This window comes from Eretmochelys imbricata, chromosome 13 (genome assembly GCF_965152235.1).
Source record: "Eretmochelys imbricata isolate rEreImb1 chromosome 13, rEreImb1.hap1, whole genome shotgun sequence".
NCBI classification, from domain to species: Eukaryota; Metazoa; Chordata; order Testudines; family Cheloniidae; genus Eretmochelys; species Eretmochelys imbricata.
The window spans coordinates 38,738,413-38,762,598 of NC_135584.1; the positions used below are offsets into that span (position 1 = coordinate 38,738,413).

Here is a 24,186-nt window from a genome sequence, read left to right on the forward strand (position 1 = left end):
GGGACAGCCTGTCCGGCGTTCTGTGTGGCTGGAGCTGTCAGCCCGGGCGGTGCAAAGCGGCTGGTCGCTGCAAGGCATGCTGGGATCCCCGAGGCTGGGCCGTGGTCAGCCTGGCTCTGAGCCCGCAGCGCTTGACGCCTCGGTGCCGGGGCAGGGCGGTGGCTGCATCCCTCGGACAACACTTCCTCTCGCTGCATCGAGAGCGGCCCCGGGGCCCCGGCTGCTGTCAGCAGAGAGCCAGGGCCGGGCGCAGGGGATGCAGCTCCCAGCCTCAGCCAGTTCAACCCAGTATGGAGCTAACTGGCCTTCTCCCAGTGCTGGGTGAGTGACCCCCCGACCCGGCTTCAGCCCCTGTCTCATTCCCCCTTCCCCTCTGCCCCCTCTTCAGCCCCTGCCTCGTTCCCCCTTCCCCTCTGCCCCCTCCTTCTGCCTCTGCCTCGTTCCCCCCTTCCCCTCTGCCTCCGTCCTTCAGCCCCTGCCTCGTTCCCCCTTCCCCTCTGCCCCACTCCTTCTGCCTCTGCCTCGTTCCCCTCTGCCCCCCTCCTTCAGCCCTGCCTCGTTCCCCCTTCCCTTCTGCCCCCTCCTTCAGCCCCTGCCTCGTTTCCCCTTCCCCTCTGCCCCCCTCCTTTTGCCTCTGCCTCGTTTCCCCTTCCCTCTGCCCCCCTCCTTCTGCCTCTGCCTCGTTCCCCCCTTCCCCTCTGCCCCCTCCTTCTGCCTCTGCCTCGTTCCCCCCTTCCCCTCTGCCCCCCTCCTTCAGCCCTGCCTCGTTCCCCCTTCCTTTCTGCCCCCTCCTTCAGCCCCTGCCTCGTTCCCCCTTCCCTTCTGCCCCCTCCTTCAGCCCCTGCCTCGTTCCCCCTTCCCCTCTGCCCCCCTCCTTGTGCCTCTGCCTCGTTCCCCCCTTCCCCTCTGCCCCCCTCCTTGTGCCTCTGCCTCGTTCCCCCCTTCCCCTCTGCCCCCTCCTTCAGCCCCTGCCTCGTTCCACCTTCCCCTCTGCCCCCTCCTTCAGCCCCTGCCTCATTCACTCTCTGCTCTTTGTCGCACTCTACAATTTGTTTCTGTCTTTCTCCTCCTTCACCCACTTTCATTCTCTCTCCATCTCTTCCTCCCACTCACACCCCTCACCCCTCTTCCCACTCCGGCCTGTTCACTCTTGTCTCCTTCTTCCTTCCACTCTGGTTCCATCCCCCAAACCAGGATACACTTCGGTGAGGGCTGTAAAATGACTCCGTTTCCTGCGAGTCTTTGCACCTTAAGCATCGCTGATAAGACGCTGTGGTTTGGCTGGACCCGATTGTGTCCACAAAACAATCAATAAATCCCACGCGACCTCCGCAGTCCTCCTCTTTCCTGTCTCACCCTCTCTGTGTCTGTTCTTTCTCTCGTCACCTTTGTTACCAGTTTTGCCTGTTACTTTGCGGTACACTCATTTATTAGGGTTACTTTTTTTGGGGGGGGGGCGTTCTGTATATCTATACAAAGTTCTGCTTCTCCCTGCTGCAAGTCCGCTCCCAATGGAGCCATCCTGCAGGACCGAGGTTCCCCAGGGCTGGGTTCTTCCAGCCCCAGAATCAGATAAACACACACAAACACACTAACAGAGCGCATCTGAGAGGACCCGGTTAATCAGCACTCCCGAGCTGACCCCTTATATGTCCCTGGACTCAGCAGGCTGGGTCGAGCAGCACTTCCAAGCTGCCACCCTCATACGTCCCAGGCTCAGCACGTTCCTATCTCCACTTTCACGTTACAATCGTTCTGGCAGGAACCCACTTGATGAGCAAACCCCCAGGATTTGTGGGCGCTGCAGGGATCTTTCAGCTTAGGTACGAGGAGCGTTGCTGCAGAGCAAATGAGGAAACCAAAAAAAAAAAAGCCACCCATGAGGGGAGAGAGAGACAGAAAGAGAGAGAAGCAACGAGCTTAATCATGAGAGTTATTTACTGCCAGGTAATAACCATCGGGGAGCCAAACAAACAAAACCGGGAAAAAAATAATATTAAATCTAACTTAAACTTGATTATAAAAATCATGTTTAGAAAACTATAACTGATCACACAAGTCAGGGTCAGAAGGCTACACCTCGAGAGAGAGAGAGAGAGAGCTGGGGTCTCACCACTCCATGAAGCTGGAATGGATCAGGGGTCCCAGGTGTTGGTGGTAGCTGAGGGTCCGGAGGGCTGGAGACAGGCAGAGCCCCCAGCACGATCAGTCCGGAGAAGATGAAGTCCCAGTGGAACTGCTGCAGAGTTTGGATCCAGGCATCAGAACACTTACTTGAGCGTGGGTAGGGGGGTTTCTAGGGAAAGAACAGTGGTTCAAGGGAGAAGACTAGATTTGTTTGTGTGTAAACTCATGGCTCAAGGGAGGATACCAAAGTTGTTTTGTTCAGGCTAGACAATGGGAGCTGATCATTCCTTGCTATGGGCGGTGTTCCTCGGAGGGAGCTCACAATGCAATTAGGGAGCTTTGCTATTTTGGATACCAATAAAGGATTGATTACTAGAATTGGTCTGATAACCACTGAGCTGGGTGTGTGCAGACATGGGTCCATTAACATCTGGAGCAGAGATTCCCCATCATGCAGTGCACTTCCCTGGTTTTCTGGTCCCAGCGTTCAGTGCGGTTCTTGCCTTGGAATCTCTGTTCTCCATTCTGTCGGCTAATGGAGATGCCTCCCTGTCCCATCTTCCACGCAAATGAGCCTAGGGGAGTTTCCCTAATATTGTCACCCTTTCCCCCGGGGTTTAGGTGTGTCTCCCACTGCCTTTTCATTGCTTTTTGTAAGCCTTTCTTCTGATGCACATTTGGTTCAAGCAGAGGCTGGGGGGTGGTCATTCGTGTGTCAGACAGGCTGGGTACTGCGCCCCAGTTCCCCAAGAACACAGAGCTGCTAGGTAACACCTTCTGCACCCCTCCTTCGGCACCTGTTTGATTCCCTCTTGTGTCTGTTCTTTCTCCCCTAGTCACCTTCTGCTCCCCTCCTTCGGCACCTGTTTGATTCCCTCTTGTGTCTGTTCTTTCTCCTCTAGTCACCTTCTGCTCCCCTCCTTCGGCCCCTGTCTCATTCCCTCTCTCCCTCCGTCAGCTCTCCGCACCTCGGACGCCTGGGTTCCTCAGAGATTAAGAGGACTGGAGCCTGTTTTCAGCATGTTCAATTCCCCACAGGCAGACTCTGGATGGTGCCCCTCACACCCACCTGGGTCCCCCTCCCCAGGGCTTTTCCCTGCTCCCCAAAGGCAGTGGTCCCTTCCTTGAGCTCATGGGGGCTGGCACCCCCTTCTGCAGTTGGTTATTCTCCACTGGGTGAGGCCCTGCCTCAGTTTCCCCATTGCCCTGCAGCACAGTGTGTGCTGCTGTGCAGGGAGCTGCAGCATGGAGCCTAAGTGTGTTGTTTGATGGGGAGTTTCCTAGAGCAACAGACCCCGTCAGACCAGGCTCTGCCCAGACCCTGGCCACAATCAGGGACCCCACCTTGTGCTGCGCTCTGCACAGACATGGATCAGGGCCCCCCTTGTGAATACACATAGTGAAACTGACAAAAATTGTGTCAGTTTCACACAGCAGGTCAGGAGGCCCTGCCAAGCAGGGGGCTCTTCCCCCAGAGCTCCTGGGCTTCAGGGCCGGCTGGTTCCCCGGCAGGCAGCGGGAAGGCCGGGCCTGGCAGGGCTGCCCCACATCTGCGGGCCTGGGAGCCCAGGATCCCCTGCAGCCTGCCAGGAGCCCGGCCTGCAACCCCCTGACAGGCTGTTGAACCTGAGACTTTCCCAGGACCAGCTCTTGTGGGACCAGAACCCAGGTGTCCTGACGTCCAGCCCCAGCCCCAGCCCCATCCACCGACACTCGTCTGTGTCCAGCCCTGGCCCCTTCTGCTGACCCTCCTCCGTGTCCAGCCCCAGCCCATCCACCGACCTTCCTCCATAACCAGCCCCAGACCGTCGGCCGACCTTCCTCCGTATCCAGCCCCAGCCCCTTCCGCCGACCCTCCTCCATGTCCAGCCTCTGCCCATCCACCGACCTTCTTCCATATCCAGCCCCAGACCATCCGCCAGCCCCATTCACTGAATCAATCAATCTTTCTTTCTTTCCCCTCCTCCCCATAACATACCGGGATGGACTGTAAATCTGGTACCCAGAGTCCTATGCCCCGCACCCCTCGATCCTGCCCCTTATTACCCATCCCACCCCAGAGCTCTCACCCCCCTCTTGTCTATTCTCTTACAGCCTGGCTGCAGATCCTCACCCGGCTGGTGTCATCCGAGGGGACCGAGGAACCCAGTTCATCACCTGGTCTGTGCATGGGGGTCTGTGGGTGTCATTGTTGGACTGGCTGGCTCGGGGGGGGGTGGGGGGAGAGGGCATGGGGCCTTTCCCCTTTAGGGGGTGTCATGGAGTCCCCAGGCGATGCTCTGGAACTGCTCCCTATGAAGCCAGTCAGGACTCTGGGGAAGTCTCCTTTCTGGGAGCAGACTGTCTGCAGGACACACGGCTCACACAGCTTCCACCTTCCTGGGTCTGACCTCGGAGCGTTCAGCATCCTCTCTGCTCCTCCGTGCGCTTCCCACAGCGAGTCCGCCCAGGCGGGGTCCTGGGGGGGCCACAGAGTCCTGCCCCCCAACTCCGCAGTCAGACGTGACTCTCACCCAGCCAGTAAAACAGAAGGTTTATTAGACGACAGGAACATGGTCTAACACAGAGCTTGTAGGTGCAGAGAACAGGACCCCTCAGCTGGGTCCATTTTGGGGGGCAGTGAGCCAGACAACCACGTCTGCCCTTCACTCCATGTCCCAGCCAGCCCCCAAACTGACTCCCCCTCCAGCCCCTCCTCCCCTGGGCTTTGTCCCTTTCCCGGGCCAGGAGGTCACCGGATTCCTTTGTTCTCCAACCCTTTAGCTATCCCCTTGCAGGGGGGAAGGGCCCAGGCCATCAGTGGCCAGGAAACAGGGTGTTGGCCATTGTCTGTGTCCAGACCCCTGCACACACCTGCCCTCTAGGGCTCTGCAAGGATCACACACCCTGACCCCACCCCCCAGATACTTAAGAACTGCACAGGGGAAACTGAGGCACCCCCACACGATTCAGAGGAAACATTAAGAGCAGTCCCGCTTCGTCCCATCGAGCACCAACTCCCATATGACCCCATGGGGGGAACTGGCTGGCTGGGGGAGTGCCATCTCTTGTCCCCTCCCCCATTTCTCGTGTCTCTCTCTTGAGCTGTCTGTTCTGACCACAACCACAACGGCTCCTTCTCTGGGACTCCCAGGTCATGGGGTGGGGTGGGGTGGGGTGGGGAGTGGGGGAGGGGGGCTGGGGCCCTCCCAGCAGAGCCAGGCCCGGGATGAGCAGACTCTCTCCTGGGGATGCTGGACACAGACAGACCCTGGGGGTCTCACCGTCCCCCAGCCAGCAAACGGCTGGGACCCCTGTCCTGGGGGAGCCGTACCAGGACTGCAGGCTGCGGCACTAACTGGGTGGCGGCCTCTCGCCATTGGACCTGGCACCACCCACAGGTCGTGAGTTCAAGGCCCGTCCGGGAGGAAGGATCCCCTAGGAGCAGGGTGGGGGGCCAGGGCAGAGAGCTCAGACACCGGGTGGAGATCCGAGGTGATCCTGCCAGCTGGACTTGAGGTGTCTGCCTTGGATTTACCTCCACCCACACCCGCCCTGTGCCCACAGATCTAACCGCATGTAACCCTTCTGCCCATCAGAGTTGGCAGCAACAAGGGCCGGGTTCAATATCTAGGGGATCCATTCCAATAACACAATGCAAACCGGCTCGAGCCCCCACCCAGTGACCTGGGACAAATATATACCACCCCCGCTGGGCGCCTCCAAGAGGCAATACTTCCCCTCTCCCAAGCACAGAGTCTGAGGGTAGCAAAAGCCTTTTAATAACAGAGAGAAACAATGTGGCATTATGTTGGGGAAACACCACCAACAGGATTCATAACACAACCCATGAGCAAAAAACCCACCCCAAGCAAATTGGGGCGTGTCCTTTCCCTTTGGTTCTTGAGTCCAGCAACCCCAAATCACCCAAAGTCCCAAAAGTCCAATGACCCAAAAGTCTCTGTCCCTGGTCAGGGCAGCCCCAGAGTTCGAAAGTTTATCTGCAGAGCTTTACCTCCCAACCTGGGTGGAGATGGGACGGGGGTAAGAGGCACCTTACATGATCTGAAGCTGAGCGCCCCATAGCTGCGCTCCGCCAGCCGCCCCACAAACTCCTTCGCTCAGCGGCCCACAAGCAGCTCCTGCCATCCACGAACTGCTCCGCACCAAACTGCTTCACCAGCCGGTCTGCAAGGCACTCCAGCCGGCTGCAAACTGCTCCACAATATATCTTCAGGTTCCCCCACTACTTAACACAACACTCAGTGATTTCAGCTCTTAGGTGAATTCAGCTTGTAGTAGGGGAGCCCCAGTGCTGGTGCACCCTTAGCCCCAAGTGAGCTCAGCAGCCTATAACTAGACTCCTAATGGAATCAAAATTAGCTCTGATATTCCACAGTGGAGAGAGGAGGAAGTGCAATTAGCATGTAATGCCCTCACCAAGGGGCCCATACCACCAAGTATTAATGCTTCTCCCCAGCCTCTTTCCATTCACAGAGTTTTGGAACCCATGCCCTTGCCTAGCGAGTGCTACTTAGTTGATGGTGAGTCCCTCCATCAGAACAAAAGGCCACGTACAGTTCCAAGCACAGTTCCCATAATCAGGGTAATAACAATTTATTCTTCCTGCCCCAATAACAGAGACACTGGGGATCCCACAGCAGCCAAAGTGACCATTTGGGCAGCTATGGCCTCATTCTAGGCGGGGTGGGTGTGCCTATGCAAATGAGATCAGCCCCTGAAATTCTTTTCCACAACTTGCCACACCTCACCACCAGATGTCAGGGTGGAGCTCATCCTGACACTGCTTACACGCACATGCCAGGTCCCCCCACCCCACCCCCCAGACTCCTCTGTTTCTGAGGAAACCTTACAGCCAACTCTGCGGCTGCACCCACCGGGTCCCTGGTACCTGACAGGATCCTCCGTCACCCTGACGTGCTCGGCCCCCCTGTAGGCCGGGCGGCTGGGATTCTGGTTCTTCTATCATATAATGTCCGTGTCCGTGTGTGATCTAAGGGCCACCCCTCAGGCCTCCCGCAGATACCAGATCCCCGGCTCGGCCTGGAGCAGGCCGGCACCTACACCTGCAAGTACTGGGCAGAGAAGGACGGCCAGGAGAGCCCATCCCCCGAGAGCCACCCTGTCTCCATCACAGTGACCGGTGACGCCCTGTTCTCCTGGCATGTGGAGTGTGAGGGCTGGGAGGTCTCCGCTCAGGTCTCTCATGCCCACAAGCACCACCTGGTGCCCTAGATAAATGGTGGGGCTGCAGATGACAGACACCCCCCAAAACCCACCAATACCCTCCCTTCCACCCCAGCCCCCAGTGGCAGCAGGCAGTAATGCAGCCCCATCCCCCCCCAGGACTCCCCAGTGGCAGCAGGCAGTAATGCAGCCCCATCCCCACCAGGACCCCCCAGTGGCCGCAGGCTGTAATGCAGCCCCATCCCCACCAGGACCCCCCCAGTGGCAGCAGGCAGTAATGCAGCCCCATCCCCACCAGGACCCCCCAGTGGCCGCAGGCAGTAATGCAGCCCCATCCCCACCAGGACCCCCCAGTGGCAGCAGGCAGTAATGCAGCCCCATCCCCACCAGGACCCCCCAGTGGCAGCAGGTAGTAATGCAGCCCCAACCCCACCAGGACCCCCCAGTGGCCGCAGGCTGTAATGCAGCCCCATCCCCACCAGGACCCCCCAGTGGCCGCAGGCAGTAATGCAGCCCCATCCCCCCCAGGACTCCCCAGTGGCAGCAGGCAGTAATGCAGCCCCATCCCCACCAGGACCCCCCAGTGGCAGTAGGCTGTAATGCAGCCCTATCCCCACCAGGACCCCCCAGTGGCCGCAGGCAGTAATGCAGCCCCATCCCCACCAGGACCCCCCAGTGGCAGCAGGCAGTAATGCAGCCCCATCCCCACCAGGACCCCCCAGTGGCCGCAGGCAGTAATGCAGCCCCATCCCCACCAGGACCCCCCCAGTGGCCGCAGGCAGTAATGCAGCCCCATCCCCACCAGGACCCCCCAGTGGCAGCAGGCTGTAATGCAGCCCCCAGCAGCAGTGGGATGTCAGGGTGGGGAGGGATGATCTCTTCTGTGAGTTACCTGCCATGTGCTGTCTCCTAGGCTGGGAGAGCGCAGCGGGCAGGGAAATGTGGCTGGTTTTTATCAGTTTTCAGGATCTCACCAGCCCCTTTTTCCCTCCCCCAGCTCTCTCCCCCTCTGCCTCTGTTCCACACCCCCTGCCGCCCCCCACACTCTCTCTGGGCTCCCAGGACCCTGTGTATTACCAGGGGGAGCGTGTTAGCCTGACCTGCTCAGCTCCCAGCGGCGAGGCAGTGACGGGATACAGATTCTACAGGAGAAGAGGGGACCAGACCCCAGAGGAGCTCCAATCTGCCCCCGGAGCATCCCGGCTGGAGCTCAGGGCCGAGACGGGGAACCAGGGGCCCTACACCTGCCAGTACTGGAGAAAGGAGTCTGGGTTGGAGATCCCATCCACGGAGAGTAACAAGGTCTATATAACCGTGCAGGGTGAGTGCCCTTTGGCCAGGTATATAAAGGGCTGTTTGTTACCCGCGCCCAGGGGAGATAGGGCTGGCGGGGCTGATCCAAGGGGAAGGAAGAGAGGGGGCCAGACCGGCTGAGCAAGGCTGATCTGGATTATGGTGGGGCCCAGTGTTTATACCAGAAGGTGCCTCATGCCAGTCTTAGACCTGGGAACCGGGACCTGGGCCCCACAGCCTGGGCCCCACAGCCTGGGCCCCACAGCCTGCCCCAATGATCCCCAGGTTCCAAGGTCTCCCGCACAATTCACTTCTGAGCAACGTTCAGCCCCCACCAGCTATTGCTCTCCACCAGCCCCTCAGCTCTGCATCCTGCTGCCCCCCAGCATGGCTGGCACCCACAGCCCAGTGGGATGCTGCACCCCAAGTGCAGTGACTGAGTGCTTATGTCAGGTACATGTGGGGGGCCGGGTGTGAAGGGGGTTACGGGACGGTCAGTTGGAGGCACAGGGGGTGGGGGGGGCAGACTCACTGTGGGAGGGGGCAGCTCCCTCAATGGGGGGGACCATTGGCTCTTCAGCTAGGTATTTCTCACTCCGAACTCTTCCTCATTTCCCCTCCCCCTGTCATCTCCTCTCTCCCTATCTCAGCCCCCCTGGCAGCCCCCACACTCTCCCTGCACCCCCGACACCCGTTCTATCTCCATGGGGAGCGTGTGACCCTCAGGTGCTCAGCTCCAGGGGGCAAGAGGCTGCAGGGATACAGGTTCTACGGCGAACAGGAGAGGCTGATCCATGAAGAGGTCCCCGCCCCAGATGGGGGTGCCAGGCTGGAGATCGTGGCCGAGATGGGGAAAGCCGGGGTGTATACCTGTGCGTACTGGACCCTGCGATCTGGGAGACATATCCTGTCAGAAGGAAGCCGGCCAGTGTCCCTGTCAGTGCAAGGTGAGGCCTCTTTCCCCGGGAGGGATGTAATGGGATATGGGGGGTATCCTCTCCCCTGGGGTCTCTCCCCACCTCCCTAGCCCCATTCCCTACAAACCTCACCCCCAACTAGCCACCTGGCTCCCTCTGCCCCCCATATGCTTGGCAAGATGTCCCCCTTTCCCCAAGGCAGCAGCCCCCCCCAGCAGGAGCCACTTTCTCTGCTGGACCCTCTCTTTGTGCTTCCCTTTCTGGCAGAAGTGCTGCCTAGTGGTTAGACTGGGATCTGCTCCACTCTCGGCTGCATCACATCCCCCCCACCCCCCAGAATCGGGACAACGCCCCAATCTCCTGTGTCCAGTGCTGAGAGCTCTGAGGCTGGACGCTGAGGGCAAGGGATTGTTCCTCTCTCTTTCAGCCCCCCCGGCAGCCCCGTCCCTCTCCCTGAGCCCCCTGCACCCCGTGTACCTCCCTGGGGAGTCCGTCATGCTCACATGCTCCCCTCCGTGGGGGACGCCGGTGGCTGCCGGATTCCGGTTCTCCAGGGATGGGGGACGGAGGATCTCATCCGGAGGCAGCGATGCCCAAGCCCTGAGCATCACGGGGCCGGAGGACTCCGGATTGTACACCTGTGCATACTGGATACGCCCGTCTGGGCGGGAGATCCAGTCCCCGGACAGTCGCCTCGTCTCCATCACTGTAACAGGTGAGCTCCATGTCCCCCTCTGACTCCTGGGACATGTGTTATGGGGAGACCCCTTTCCAGCAGGGACTCCAGTTCCTCCAGCTCCTGGGAGGGATATTGACCCCCATACAGCCCCCTAGGGAGCCCCAGTGATCTAAAACTGAGCCGGTTGGGGGTGGGAGCTCTGGGCCGGGAGTCAGAAGGGTCCTCACATCTGCACAGGGAGCTCCCCAAACTAGTCCCTGGGGGACTAGAGCAGATGCCCTCAGAAACCCACCAGGCTGGATCGAAACATGGCCAGGGATGGAGAAGCCCCTGCACCCCTCGATCAAACCCCAGCCCTAAAACCTGCACCGTGGTTCCACCCTAAACTCCTGCCTCTTCGACCTCTCTTCCAGCCCCCCCGCCGGCTCCCACGCTCTGGCTGGACCCCCCGAACAGCGTGTATCTCCCAGGGGAACGGGTCAACCTCAGCTGCTCGGCTCCCAGGGCCCAGGAAGTGACAGGCTACAGATTGTACAAGCGACAGCCAGAGCAGGGCTCTGAGGAGCTGCCAGCGTCCCGGGGGGGACCCCGGTGGGAGATCCCGGCTGCGGTGGGGCACGAAGGACCATACACCTGCCGGTACTGGAGGAGGGGGCCCGGACGAGAGCTCCCCTCAGGGCTCAGCCAGCCCATCGCCATACGCGTGACGGGTGAGGCTCTCCTGCTGGGTGCTGTCGGGGAGAGCGGGTGGTACCCAGGGTCTGCATGGGTCCCCCCTCGTGAGCTCTCCATCTGTCCTTCCATCAGGCCATGGCTGATCCCCACAAATCAGTGGTGGGGCTGTAGCACCAGAGACCCCCCCTTGAGCCACAGCCCTTCCTTCTCCCCCCCGCTCCGACGTGACAGGGTGGGCACCCAGCTCTCGCGAGCCCCCCCTGTGGTAGGGTGTGTCTGTGCCCTTTCAGTTCTGGTAACCCCTTTCGGTGGTTCTCGGGAGGTGTTTTCAGCCACCCAGCCCTCTGGCCACGTCATGCACACGGTCTGCATGTTTACCAGAACAGATCCCTTCCGGGGTCCACCGTCCACCAGGGCCTGTCCCCGTACCCGTCTGGTGGTGTCTCTCTAGCCCTCCCTGGGCTCAGTCTTTAAGTCCCAGCCCTGGTATGGGGCTGTAGCCCCAGGGCTTCCTCCCTGGAGACACGATCTTCCTGCGGCCCTCCCCAGGCTCATTCCCCACTCAGGCCCCGCAGCCAGCCAGGAGCTCCTTCTAGGGCTGCCAACTTTCTAATCGCATAAAACCGAAAACCCCTGCCCCACCCCCTGCCCCGCCCATTCTGCTAGGCCCCGCCCCCTGTTCGCTCCATTCCCCCCCCCTCCGTCACTCGCTCTCCCCTACCCTCACTCACCTTCACCAGGCTGGGGTGGGGGTTGGGGTGCGGGAGGGAGGGAGGTGAGGGCTAGGGCTGGGGGGCTGGGCTCTGGGGCGGAGACAGGGATGAGGGGTTTGGGGTGCAGGAGGGGGCTCAGGGCTGGCGAGCAGGAGGGGGGTGAGGGCTCGGGCTGGGGGTCCGCATCCCAACTCCTATCACCCCTGCACCCCATGGCCCCTGCACACCTGTGTCCCTGCACCCTGTCCCCAGGCTCCCCTGCACGCTGTCCCACTGGGCCCCATATCCCATACCCCTGCACCTCTGTGCCCTGTCCCCCATCCCCCCTACATCTCATCTCCCATCACTTCTACACCCCATCCCCCATGCCCCCACACCCCAACACCAGTCACCCCTGCACCCCATCCCCCATTATCCCTGCACCTGTTGCCCTGTACCCCCTGGGTTCCTGCATCCCATCCCTGGCTCCCCTGCACCCCATCCCCCTGCACCCCTACACACTGAACCCCAGAGAGGCTGGGACGAACCGCCCCCCCCCCCCACCGAGCTCCACCGAGCCAGGTCTGGGGGGAAGGTGACCCCATTGGGCTCCCAGGGGCTGGCCAAGCTCAGCTGGAAGCCTGACTCCTGTTCTGGGCACCAATGTTGGGAGACGTGGATCCCGGCTGGAGCTGGGATAGGGAAGGGCTGGGGGGGGCACCCAGGGGCACGGAGAGCCGGTCCCAGCAGAGGGGACTGGGGGAGCTGAGCTGGTTCACCCCAATCGCCGGCCGAGCGGGGTCTGATGGTGCTGTAACCATGGGGGGGAGGGGGCGAGCGATGGTGGCCAAAGGAGGCAAGAGAACAAAGGGAATGAGATGAGCCGGGCTGGGATCGCTGGAGGCCGGCCATGGGGAGAAGGTTTCTGACCATTGAGGGTGGGATGCCCTAGATCGGCCTCCAGTAGGAGCAAGCAGGGCAAAGACCCACTGTCCTCAGCTCCCCCCTGGGCTGCTCAGAGGCTGGGGCAGGAGGCCGAGATTGAGGTACGTTTTCCCCTCAGATCCCCCCAGGAGGCCCTCGGTGTCCCTGTCTCCGGGCTATCTGACCTATGTGGCTGGAGAACGGGTGGAAATTAACTGCTTGGCTCCCCCCGGAGCCTCCCCGGTGGAGTACGGGCTCTACAAGAATGGGGAGCCGGTAGGATCCCTGCTGGGAGACGCTGGGACTTGGCTGACGGATCTTCAAGTCAATGGCACCAGAAACGCCACCCGCTCCTTCTCCTGCACCTACACGGAGCTGATCCAGGGGAGGGCAGTGCCCTCCTATGCCAGCGACCCCGTCTCTGTCTCCGTGTTCCTGGCGCTGGCCTCCCCGTCCCTCCGGCTCATCCCGTCCCTGCCGCTCTACGTGACGGGGGAGACGGTGTCAGCCGAGTGCATCATCCCCAATGGGACCTATGTCCCCTCGGCCCACTGGGTGCTGCGAGACGGGGAGCCCCTTCCAGAACCGCCAGAGCCCCAGCTCCCCCTGAACGTCACCCCCAGCGACAGCGGGACCTACCAGTGTGGGTACAGCACAGAGCTCCATGGGCGCCACCTCCGCTCACCGCCCAGCAACCCGGTGCCACTGAGCGTGACTGGTACGGACCCCCACAGTGCCCGTTCTACATTATACTCAGCCCTCCCCTGCACCCTGCTGCCTTACTGCCCATTATACAGTACAGCCGCCCCTTCCCCACCCCCGCCCTCTGCTGCCCCTAGTGCCCATTATACAGTACAGCCGCCCCTTCCCCTTCCCCACCCCCACCCTCTGCTGCCCCCTAGTGCCCATTACACAGTATAGCCGCCCCTTCCCACCCCCACCCTCTGCTGCCCCCTGGTGTCCATTATACAGTATAGCCGCCCCTTCCCCACCCCCACCCTCTGCTGCCCCTAGTGCCCATTATACAGTACAGCCGCCCCTTCCCCGCCCCCACCCTCTGCTGCCCCCTAGTACCCATTATACAGTATAGCCGCCCCTTCCCCTTCCCCACCCCCACCCTCTGCTGCCCCCTAGTGCCCATTACACAGTATAGCCGCCCCTTCCCCTTCCCCACCCCCGCCCTCTGCTGCCCCCTGGTGTCCATTATACAGTATAGCCGCCCCTTCCCCTTCCCCACCCTCTGCTGCCCCCTAGTGCCCATTATACAGTACAGCCGCCCCTTCCGCACCCTCACCCTCTGCTGCCCCCTGGTGCCCATTATACAGTACAAAAAGAACAGGAGGACTTGTGGCACCTTAGAGACTAACCAATTTGTTTGAGCGTAAGCTTTCATGAGCTACAGCTCACTCTATCGGATGCATCGGATGTAGCTCACGAAAGCTCATGCTCAAATAAATTGGTTAGTCTCTAAGGTGCCACAAGTCCTCCTGTTCTTTCTGCGAATACAGACTAACATGGCTGTTACTCTGAAACCTTACACAGTACAGCTGCGGCTTCCCCACCCCACCCTCTGCTGCCCCCTGGTGCCCATTATACAGTACAGCCGCCCCTTTCCCACCCCACCCTCTGCTGTCCCCTGGTGCCCATTATACAGTACAGCCGCCGCTTCCCTACCCCACCCTCTGCTGCCCCCTGGTGCCCATTATACAGTATAGCCGCCCCTTCCCCACCCCCACCCTCTGCTGCCCCCTGGTGCCCATTATACAGTATAGCCGCCCCTTCCCCACCCCCACCCTCTGCTGCCCCCTGGTGCCCATTATACAGTATAGCCGCCCCTTCCCCACCCCCGCCCTCTGCTGCCCCCTAGTGCCCATTATACAGTATAGCCGCCCCTTCCCCGCCCCCACCCTCTGCTGCCCCCTGGTGCCCATTATACAGTATAGCCACCCCTTCCCCCCCCCCCACCCTCTGCTGCCCCCTGGTGCCCATTATACAGTACAGCCGCCCCTTCCCCGCCCCCACCCTCTGCTGCCCCCTAGTGCCCATTATACAGTACAGCCGCCCCTTCCCCGCCCCCACCCTCTGCTGCCCCCTGGTGCCCATTATACAGTATAGCCACCCCTTCCCCCCCCCCCCACCCTCTGCTGCCCCCTGGTGCCCATTATACAGTACAGCTGCCCCTTCCCACACTCAGCACTGTGGTTTCTCTGTTGACCTCTCCCCTGTCCTGCTTCCCTCAGATCCCCCTCCCCAGCCAGTGCTGAGCATGTTTCCCCCGTCCAGAGTCGTGAGCGAAGGGCTCCCCCTGCTCATCACCTGCATGGCCCCCGGAAACACCAGCGAGAGGAGGTTTCACTTCTACAAGGACAGAGCTGAGATCATCCCTGGGGACACAGGGTCTGAGATCAGCACCATGGAGCCCAGCACCGGCTCCATGAACTTCTCTGTGCTCAGCATCCCACGGGCCGGTCCCAATAACGCTGGGGAATTCAGCTGCGGGTATGAGGCGAACATGGGCGGGAGGTGGATCCCATCCCCCAGGAGCCAGGCTGTGAACGTCACTGTGACAAGTGAGGCCTGTAATCGCACCCCGCAATAACCCCTGGACCCCAACACCTGCTACCCCTCAGGGAGACCCTGGAGCCAAGACACTGCATGTGTTAGCGGGGGGGGTGGCGACAGAATCACATGCGGCCCCAAGGGTGCAGTACCTGAGCCTGACACCAGGTGGCAGCATTTCACCACGGGCAGTACCAGGAGCATCTGGCAGGCAAAAAAATTCCCTCCTTAAAGGGGAGGGCCCAAATTGTCCCCTGCCCTAGCTGGGGTCTGGAGCAGTTAGTGGGTCCCCAGACGCTGCCCTTCCCTTGTTCCTGGCTGTTAACTCATCCCCTCCTTTTACCAGCCTGGTCTCTGCCCATCCCCACGGTGGCTGGGAGTGGGGGGGCTGCCACGGCTCTGGCTCTGCTGCTGCTGCTCATCTGCCTCTGCAGGAAGAAGAAGGCAGGTGCGTGAGGCGTAGGGTGGGGAATGGGACCCAAGCGTCCGGGACGGCAGCACAGGGCGTTCACCCCTAGGGGGCACCGCAGCTCTCAGTGCCTGTGGGGGAATGGGACCCAGGCATCCGGGACGGCAGTGGTCTCACCTTGGGGGCGCCTTCAGCGCTCTCAGCCCCCACAAGGAGTGACGTGGGATAGCAAGAGCCAGCTGCAAAGGACTGTGGGTATCTGGCTAGAGCAGGGATCATGGGTAGTTGGGTACCACAGGACTCTGGTGCAAAGGACTGTGGGTAACTTGGCACAGCAGACTCCTGATACAAAGGACTGTGAGTGATTTGGCTTTTGGGGGAGGGAATCCCAGGATGGGGCTGAGACCCAGCCAACTTCGGGTGGGGGCAGGATGGGGGATGGGACCCAGGCATCCAAGAAGCAGGACAGGCACCTGACCCCTGGGGGAGCCATTCACCTCCCAGACCCGGGGGTGGAGAAACTGGGAGGGGGGCTGGGACCCAGGCGTCCGGGATGGCAGGGTGCTCCCCCTTAAGGGGCACTGCAGCTGGGGAGAGATGGGGACGAGAGACTCTGTGGAATCTGGCTTTAATTCAGTCTCTTTCCCTTCCTTCTCCAGCTACCCGCCAGCTCTCCACGTAAGTTCCTCCGGGTCCCCAGGCCCCTCCGTGGGGCCGGGAGCCATTTGTCCCTGGAAGGGCAAATCTGTTCCAACAGGTCCCTCCATCCCCTGAGATAGAACTCAGGAGTCCTGGCTTCCCCCCCACCCTCCGCCCCATAGGGCAAAATTCTCCAATTCCCCCCATTCTCTCCTCCTGTCCCTCGCAGCCCCCTGGTGGTCACATTGGGAATTGCAGCCACCACCCCCTGCGCCCAGCTAATCCCAGCAGTGACCCCCCCTCCAGGCCAAGCTCCATATTGACCCCCCCACACACCCCCATTTCCCTTCCAGGTCCTACTGGAAGAGCCAGGAGCTGCGCCGGTCACGGATAATGAGACGGTATGTAAGGGTCACACAGCCTGGATGGGAGCTGGGTGTTGAACTCAAGTGATAGGGGCTCCGGTCCATGGATCCAGGTGGCCGGGGGGTCAATCTATGGGGGTACATGGCCCATAGAAAATAAAAGGGGGGATTTCTGTGGCTGGGACACTGTGAATGATAAGTGGGGGCTGGGGCCCATGTGGGGCATTGGATCTGGGCCGGGTTTTGTTCAATATCTTCATAAATGATCTCGAGGATGGTGTGGATTGCACCCTCAGCAAGTTTGCAGATGACACTAAACTGAGGGCAGAGGTAGATATGCTGGAGGGTAGCGATAGGATACAGAGGGCCCTAGACAAATTGGAGGATTGGGCCAAAATAAATCTGATGAGGATCAACAAGGACAAGTGCAGAGTCCTGCACTTAGGACGGAAGAACCCAATGCACCGCTACAGGCTGGGGACCGAATGACTAAGCAGCAGTTCTGCGGAAAAGGACCTAGGGGTTACAGTGGACGAGAAGCTGGATATGAGTCGGCAGCGTGCCCTTATGCCAAGAAGGCCAATGGCATTTTGGGCTGTATAAGTAGGGGCATTGCCAGCAGATCGAGGGACGTGATCGTCCCCCTCTATTCGACACTGAGGTGAGGCCTCATCTGGAGTATTGTGTCCAGTTTTGGGGCCCACATGACAAGAAGGATGTGGAAAAATTGGAAAACGTCCAGCGGAGGGCAACAAAAATGATTAGGGGACTGGAACACGTGGGATAGCTCAGTGGTTTGAGCATTGGCCTGCTAAACCCAGGGTTGTGAGTTAAATTTTTGATGGGGCCATTTAGGGATCTGGGGCAAAAATTGGGGACTGGTCCTGCTTTGAGCAGGGGGTTGGACTAGATGACCTCCTGAGGTCCCCTCCAACCCTGATATTCTATGATTCTATGACTTATGAGGAGAGGCTGAGGGAACTGGGATTGTTTAGTCTGCAGAAGAGAAGAAATGAGGGGGGATTTGATAGCTGCTTTCAACTACCTGAAAGGGGGTTCCAAAGAGGATGGATCTAGACTGTTCTCAGTGGTGGCAGGTGACGAACAAGGAGTAATGGTCTCAAGTTGCAGTGGGGGAGGTCTAGGTGGGATATTAGGAAACCCTATTTCACTAGGAGGGTGGTGAAGCACTGGACTGGGTTCCCTAGGGAGGTGGTGGAATCTCCTTCCTTAGAGGTTTTTAAGGTCAGGCTTGACAGAGCCCTGGCTGGGATGATTTAATTGGGTATGGGTCCTGCTTTGAGCAGAGGGTTGGGACCTCCTGAGGTCCCTTCCAACCCTGAGATTCTAGGATTCTGTGGCTACAGACACCAAGGGGCTGATCTCAGTGGGGAACATCAAGGGGAGCAGGGATCATTTGGAGGGTGGGGGAGACCGGGGTGGATCTCAGGGGAAGATGGGGGGCAGGGAGACCAGGCTGGGGCAGAAGGGGGTCAAATAATGCACAGGACAAGAGGGAGGTTGGGGGGGAAATCGGGGGGAGGATAAGGAAAAGAGAACGAAGGAGGGAACTGGAGTGTGACCAGAGGGAACGAGAGAAGGGAATGGAGCGAAGACAGGAGAAATCGATGGAGGAAATAGAGAGGAAAAGGAGGAGAGGAGGAAAAGGGGGACAGAGGCAGGAGAGAGAATGAAGGAGACGGAGGAGGACAAAAAGGATGAATGGCTAGGAAAGGAGGACAGAAGAGAAAGTAGTGACCCAGAATCCTTTGCAGCAGCGTGGGGCATTGGGGGTTGTATGGGCTGACCTGTCCCCACCCCCATAGAGGACAGGGGCCCCCAGCAGCCTCCCGCCCCACCACTGACCCTCCGCTTCTGCCTTTGCAGGTCGACCGACATCTCCGGAGTCAATATATGTGAGTAACGACTGCCCCACCCTCACTGAGGGCAGCCCCCTCACCTCTGGGCCTGGTGCCAGGGCGTCGGGTGCCCATCCCAGCATCGACGGGCACGGTGGGGGAGGGAAAGAGGCACCGCCAGCCTCTCCTTTAAGAGGGGAATTTCTGACAGCCACGCCCTGGCTTCAGTGGGATATGATGTTGCCACCTAGAGGTGAAATGTGAGAACTGCACCCAGAGGAGGGAACATGGTGTCACATCCATGGGGAGACCCCAGGGTAAGGGGGGGACCAAGCTGGCTGGGCCAAGGGACCGATATGGGGGGGAGGGGAGAGACAGGGCCAAGAGGCCGAGCCATGGGGCAGAGACGGAGCTGAGGGGCTGATATGGGGAGGCAGAGATGGGCCCAAGGGGGCGATATGGGGGTGGGCAGGGGGGAGCTCACTCTGGCCCCCCCTTGTGATTAGGTCTCCAGCAGACGACCAAGGGGGGCTGGCCCCAGGCAGCGTCCCAGGACTGGGGGCTGCTCCCCAAGCTCCCAGCGGAGCGGCCCAGGCCGGGGCGAGCAGCTGGGGGGGCAGTGCCCCTTAAAGGCCAGAAGGAGGAAGACGACGCAGACTCCGGGGCTGAGTTTGAATTCCCAGTAAGGACCACCCCCACCACCCCTCTGCCCAGCCCCTCACTCCCTGCTCCTTGTCCCATGGCACCCCTTGGCCAGACTCCCACTCCCCAGCACCCCTCTCCTCAGCCCTGCTCCCTGCCCCATGGCATCCCCTGTCCAGCCCCACACTCCCTGCCCGATGGCACAGCCCTGCTCAGTGCCCCACACTCAGCCTGCTCACCACCACACAGCGCCCCCTACCCACTGCCCCACCTCCAGCCATGCTCTCTGCCCCACAGCACCCCCCTGTCCAGCCCCCCACACCACTCCCCACCACACAGCACTCCCTGCCCAGCCCCCACCACAGAGCGACCCCTGCCCAGGGCCCAACCCCCCACCCTGCTCCCCATCTCATGGTGCCCCATGCCCAGCCCCCCAACCCCTACCCCTCTTCCCATCCCACAATGCCCCTGGCCAGTCCCCACTCCCACCCCACAGAACTCCCTGCTCAGCCTCCCACCCTGTCCCGCTCCCTGCCCTGCGGCACCCTCTGCCCACACTGCCCAGTGCCCCACCCCGCTCCCTGCCCCATTCCCCACCCCCTGGTGCCCCCTGCCTAGCCCCCCACTCCTGCCTCCCCCCACCCCACAGCGCCCCCTGGCTGCCATAACAGATCCACCTTCTCTCCACCCTTCCAGGACATCGATCCAACGTACACGCAACTCACGTTCTCCTGCTCCACCTTCCGCCAGGGCCAGAGGCTCTCGGCCTCCCTGGAGCACGTGTGCAGCACCCCTGACCTGTGACCACGGCACCCCCCAGCCCCGACCCCTGCCACTGGGGATCACTCTCCAGCAACCTTCCTTCTGCACCCCCACCGGCCGCCTAGAGGTTACAGCAGCTGGGGGCCAGGACTCCTGGGTTCTATCCCCGGCTCTGCAAGGGGAGTGGGGTCTAGTGATTAGAGCAGGGGGGGCGCTGGGAGTCAGGACTCCTGGGTTCTATTCCCAGCTCGGGGACTGGGGTCTAGTGGTTAGAGCAGGGCAGGTGGAGGGGCCAGGACTCCTGGGTTCTATTCCCAGCTTGGGGAGAGGGATCTAGTGGGGGGGGGGAGGGGAGACGTCTGAACTGTTGGGGTCTCTTCATCCACCAAAGGGGGCATAACTGAGTTGTTATCCCCACCCCCTGCCTTTCCTGGGGGAGCCGTTCATACTCCACAGGCCCCTTGTAACTGAGGAAGGAGCCCAGAGATCCGACGATGGTTCGGGAGCAGACTAAACGGCTACGCCACCAGCTGCCCCGGAAGCCGGCCTGGGGGGCCACTAATAAAAGTGTCTTTGCAATTTGATCTGGTTCCTTCCGCAGCTCAATGAAAGGGGGGGGGGCAGCGCACGGGGCACACCCAGCCTGTCCCGGCACTGGGGGATAGAGCTGCCTGCTTGCAGTCCAGAGAGCAGGGGGTTGGGGCTGGGAGCCAGGATGCCTGGGTTGCATCCCTAGTTTGGGGAGGGAAGCGGGGTCTAGTGGTTAGAGTGGCAGGGACTGGGAGGACTGGATGCCAGGACTCCTGGGTTCTCTCCCTGGCTCTGGGAGGGGAGTGGGGGCTGGTGGTTAAAGGGGGGGCGGGTCTGGGAGCCAGGACGCCCCTGTTCCATCCCCAGCTGTGCCTCAGTTTCTCCCCTTACAGCACAAGGGGGAGCTGTGGGGTCTAACAGATCACTGGTGGTGGTGACCTCACTTCCTGTCCCAGTACCCACCTCCCTCCCCGCTCTGCCCTGGGGGACCTTGGAGTTTGCCCCCCTCCCCGCGATGTGTCACCCTCCCCCCTCCCCGCCTCTGAGCTGTGGAGTCCAGAGTCCAGGCTGGCTGGCGGCGGATGGACGGGGAGCCTAACGCCGGACAGACGCCCTGACCCCTAGGACAAGGACCCCCCCAAACCCTGCTAACGCCATGGACTACATCAGCGCCCTGGCCCCCTCCTCCCTGCTGCAGTGAGTGGGCTCAGACCCCCCCAAACTGGAGGGCCCCTCCCCCACGACATAGGGTGTCAACTCCACCTACCCCGAGGAATGGGCCATTCCACCCTGACACCCCCCATTGGTGTGTCCCCGCCTGACCCACCCCCACAGAAGAAGGCCCCCAGCAAGGGAATGGTTTCTCCCCCCTCCCTCCATGGGGGTGAGCTCTCGCCTCCTGCCCCCCCAAGGAGAATGGTTTCTAGGACCCCGAGAGGTAGCCTGTGCCCCCCAGGAATGGTACCCCAGAACAGGACATTGGACCCCACCCACCCCCTCCATATCCCACCAGTAGGACAGTGGGTCCCCCACGCCCTCAACCATGACAGTTGTCAGCCCCACCCCAAGCACCCCCTCACCCCACATGTTGTCCCCCCCAGGACAGTGCCCCCCACTCACCCCCTCATCCCCCAGGTCGGTGTCCAGCGCTGGCTCGGAGCTGACCCGTCGGGTCTTGGCCCCCCGTGCCCCCCCACAGCGGCCCTTCCGTGTCTGTGACCACCGGCGGGGGGGCCGTACAGGGTTGATGGCCGGGACCCTGCAGGAGCTGCTGGCCAAGGTGAGCCCCCCCCATGCTCCCCCTAGTACCCCTGACTACATCCCTCCCTCTCCCCCCCCGACCTCCCCATACTCCCTCCACTCCCAACTCCCCCACCCTGCCACCCCGACCTGCCATATTACCCCCACTGATACCCCCTGCTTCCCCTCCCCCAACTATCCCACACTGCTACCCCTGACTGCCTCGCTCCCCCAGACCCTCACCACTCCCCCTGACCCCACCTAACTCCTTGTTACCCCAACTCCCCCACCCTGCTACCCCCAGACCTCCTCGCTCCCCTCACTACCCCAACCCCCACTCGCTCACCCTCAGCCCCCCATGCTCCCCTAACCCCACTCCCCCAGCCCCCCCATACCACCCCCCAGGCCCACCCTGCTGCAGCTCACCCAGCCCTGCCCCACTGTCCCCCAACAGCCAACCTGCTCCTCCTCCCGCCCCCCCCACTCAGCAACCCCCACCTCCCTGCTCCCCTCCCCCCACCTGCTCCCCCCTACAGCTCCTTGCTCCCCCATCCCCTGCTCCCCACACTGACTCCTCACTGCTCCCCCCCCTTTCCTGCTCCCCCATCCACCAGCTGCTCCTGTGCCCTACACCCCTCATTGCTTCCCCCCCACACTCAGGGTGCCCCCCCTCACCGCTCTGCCCCCCCAGGCAATGGAGGCGCTGCTGGTGGCGGGGCTGGCGGGGCTGGTGCTGGAGGAGGACGGGACGGCAGTGGAGAGCGAGGCCTTTTTCCAGGCGCTGCCCCCCGACACGGCCCTGATGCTGCTGGGCCCCGGGCAGAGCTGGAGCCCCCCACGGGTGAGTGAGCCCAGCCCTGCACTCCAGACCCTGCAGGGGAGACCCCACAAACACACCCCAACCCCCACAATGGAGACCCCATAAGCCCCCACACACACCCTGGCCCCCCATCCCCCTACGGGGGAGATGCTCAACACACCAACCCAGTACGTCCCCTAAGGAGACACCCCCCCACATACACCTCCAGGGGAGACCCCCACGTGCCCTGACCACACACCACACACACACAGACCCACCCACCCATCCTGCCCCCCGTACAGCTCTGCAGGGGAACCCCCAATTCACCCTCTCCATGGAGAGACCCCCCCCATACAGAGCACACAGGAGAGACACCCCCCTCCCAAAGTGAGATCCCCCACATCCCTACAAAGAGAAACTCCCTATGCACATACACACCCCCAGGAGACCCCCCCCGGCCCTCCTCCACCCCATGAGACACACATCACACCTGCCCAAGATGATACCCCACCCACAGGACACCTGAGCCCCCCCACCCACAATGCCCTTCCCCAAGATCCTCCCCATATACCCCCAAGCCCTAGATACAGCACCCTAGGGATACCCAACCCCATAGCGCACCCATCTGCCCCCACAGGTGAGACACCCCATATGCACACCCCCACCCAACTTCCCTCCCATACACCCCCACGTGAGATCCTCCCCACCCCAGGATCCTGCCCCAGGGGCAGCAAAGGGGGATGGGCACCGCTCACCCCCCTGGGGCAGGGGAGCCCCACAGAGGGACGTGGACAAAGGGGGGGGAGGGATCCTGGGAATGGAGTGGACTTTGCGGGGGGGGGGAGTGAAAGGGCATGGCCAGAGCTGGAGGGGGGATTCTGACATCACTACCCCAAGGGGTGTGGCCAGAACTCAGGGGGTGACATCACTACAGCTAAGGGGTGGAGCTAATGGAAGTGGCCCACCCAGGGTGCAGGGAGTGCTGACATCACTAGCCCCACCCCCACAGTACCAGTGGCTGGCCGGGAGTTGGGGGGCCGCCGGGTGTCCCCTCGCCCCCTGACTCCGCTGTGCCACAGGGAAGGGCCCAGGCCTACAGGTGGAGCCGGGAGCGGCCGCGCCAGGGGCAGGACATCGCCCGCATCACCTTCGACGTCTACAAGCTGGGCCCCCGCGACCTCTTCGGGAGCCTCAACGTGAAGGCCACGTTCTACGGGCTCTACTCCATGAGCTGCGACTTCAAATGCCTGGGCCCCAAGAAGGTGCTGAGGTGGGTGAGAGCCCCCCTCCAGCCCGATCTCCCCAGCACCCCCCACTGCTCCCCCTGCACTCCCCACTGGCAGGGCACCTGCCCCTCCTCCCTCCCCCACCAGCAGCCCCCCCCACAAACAGGGCCCCCTTGCCTCTGCCCCCCCCAACCCTCTGCTGGCAGGGCAGGCCACCCACCCCACCGCGCCTCCCACCCTGTGAGGTCGCTCCCCATTCCCACCCCAGGACATCCCCCATTGGGCAAGGCAGGGGCTGCACAAATTTGGAGCCGCCCACCCCCCCCCCAGGCAGCACCACCTCTCACCCCCTTCTCCCCCCCCACAGGGAGGTGTTGCGAGTGGCCTCAGCTGTGATGCAGGGAATGGGGCAGCTGCTGCTGGGAGCCTCCAGTTACATCCGGCGCCTCCTGGAGGGGGTGGAGACCTGGCACCAGCCCGCCCGGCTCAGCCACTATGAAGACTGAGGCCTGGGCCCGGCCCCATCCCTACCCCGTCCCGCTGAACTCAGTGCACCCGCGGAGCTGCTGCTATTACAATAAAAAGGCGATTTTAGTCCATTTCTAGTCCCCCTCTCTTTCCAGGCATCAACAGGAGCCGAAGAGGGGGCAGCTAAGGGGATA

The 24,186-nt window shown here is 61.7% G+C and overlaps 2 protein-coding genes across 3 annotated transcripts; both read left to right on the plus strand.

Annotated features, from left to right (window-relative positions):
• The first annotated feature begins 252 nt into the window (after nucleotides 1–252).
• On the plus strand, nucleotides 253–19,791 carry LOC144273254 (Fc receptor-like protein 5). The gene is made up of 14 exons (XM_077831758.1): nucleotides 253–321; nucleotides 4,222–4,287; nucleotides 8,339–8,635; nucleotides 9,258–9,554; nucleotides 9,952–10,239; nucleotides 10,617–10,913; nucleotides 12,634–13,212; nucleotides 14,735–15,064; nucleotides 15,400–15,501; nucleotides 16,122–16,140; nucleotides 16,455–16,502; nucleotides 18,354–18,382; nucleotides 18,832–19,007; nucleotides 19,664–19,791. Exons 1-14 carry the CDS (start codon nucleotides 291–293, stop codon nucleotides 19,769–19,771), a joined length of 2,667 nt encoding a protein of 888 aa, XP_077687884.1. The 5' UTR covers nucleotides 253–290; the 3' UTR covers nucleotides 19,772–19,791.
• Nucleotides 19,792–20,775: 984 nt separating this feature from the next.
• CIDEB (cell death inducing DFFA like effector b) lies at nucleotides 20,776–24,075 on the plus strand. Of its 2 annotated transcripts, none has more exons than XM_077832206.1 (5): nucleotides 20,776–20,956; nucleotides 21,395–21,539; nucleotides 22,160–22,340; nucleotides 23,378–23,568; nucleotides 23,892–24,075. In XM_077832206.1, exons 1-5 carry the CDS (start codon nucleotides 20,916–20,918, stop codon nucleotides 24,021–24,023), a joined length of 690 nt encoding a protein of 229 aa, XP_077688332.1. In that variant the 5' UTR covers nucleotides 20,776–20,915; the 3' UTR covers nucleotides 24,024–24,075. The 2 variants fall into 2 exon arrangements, with proteins under 2 accessions (XP_077688332.1, XP_077688333.1); XM_077832207.1 differs by having other exon boundaries at nucleotides 22,191–22,340.
• Nucleotides 24,076–24,186: the final 111 nt, after the last annotated feature.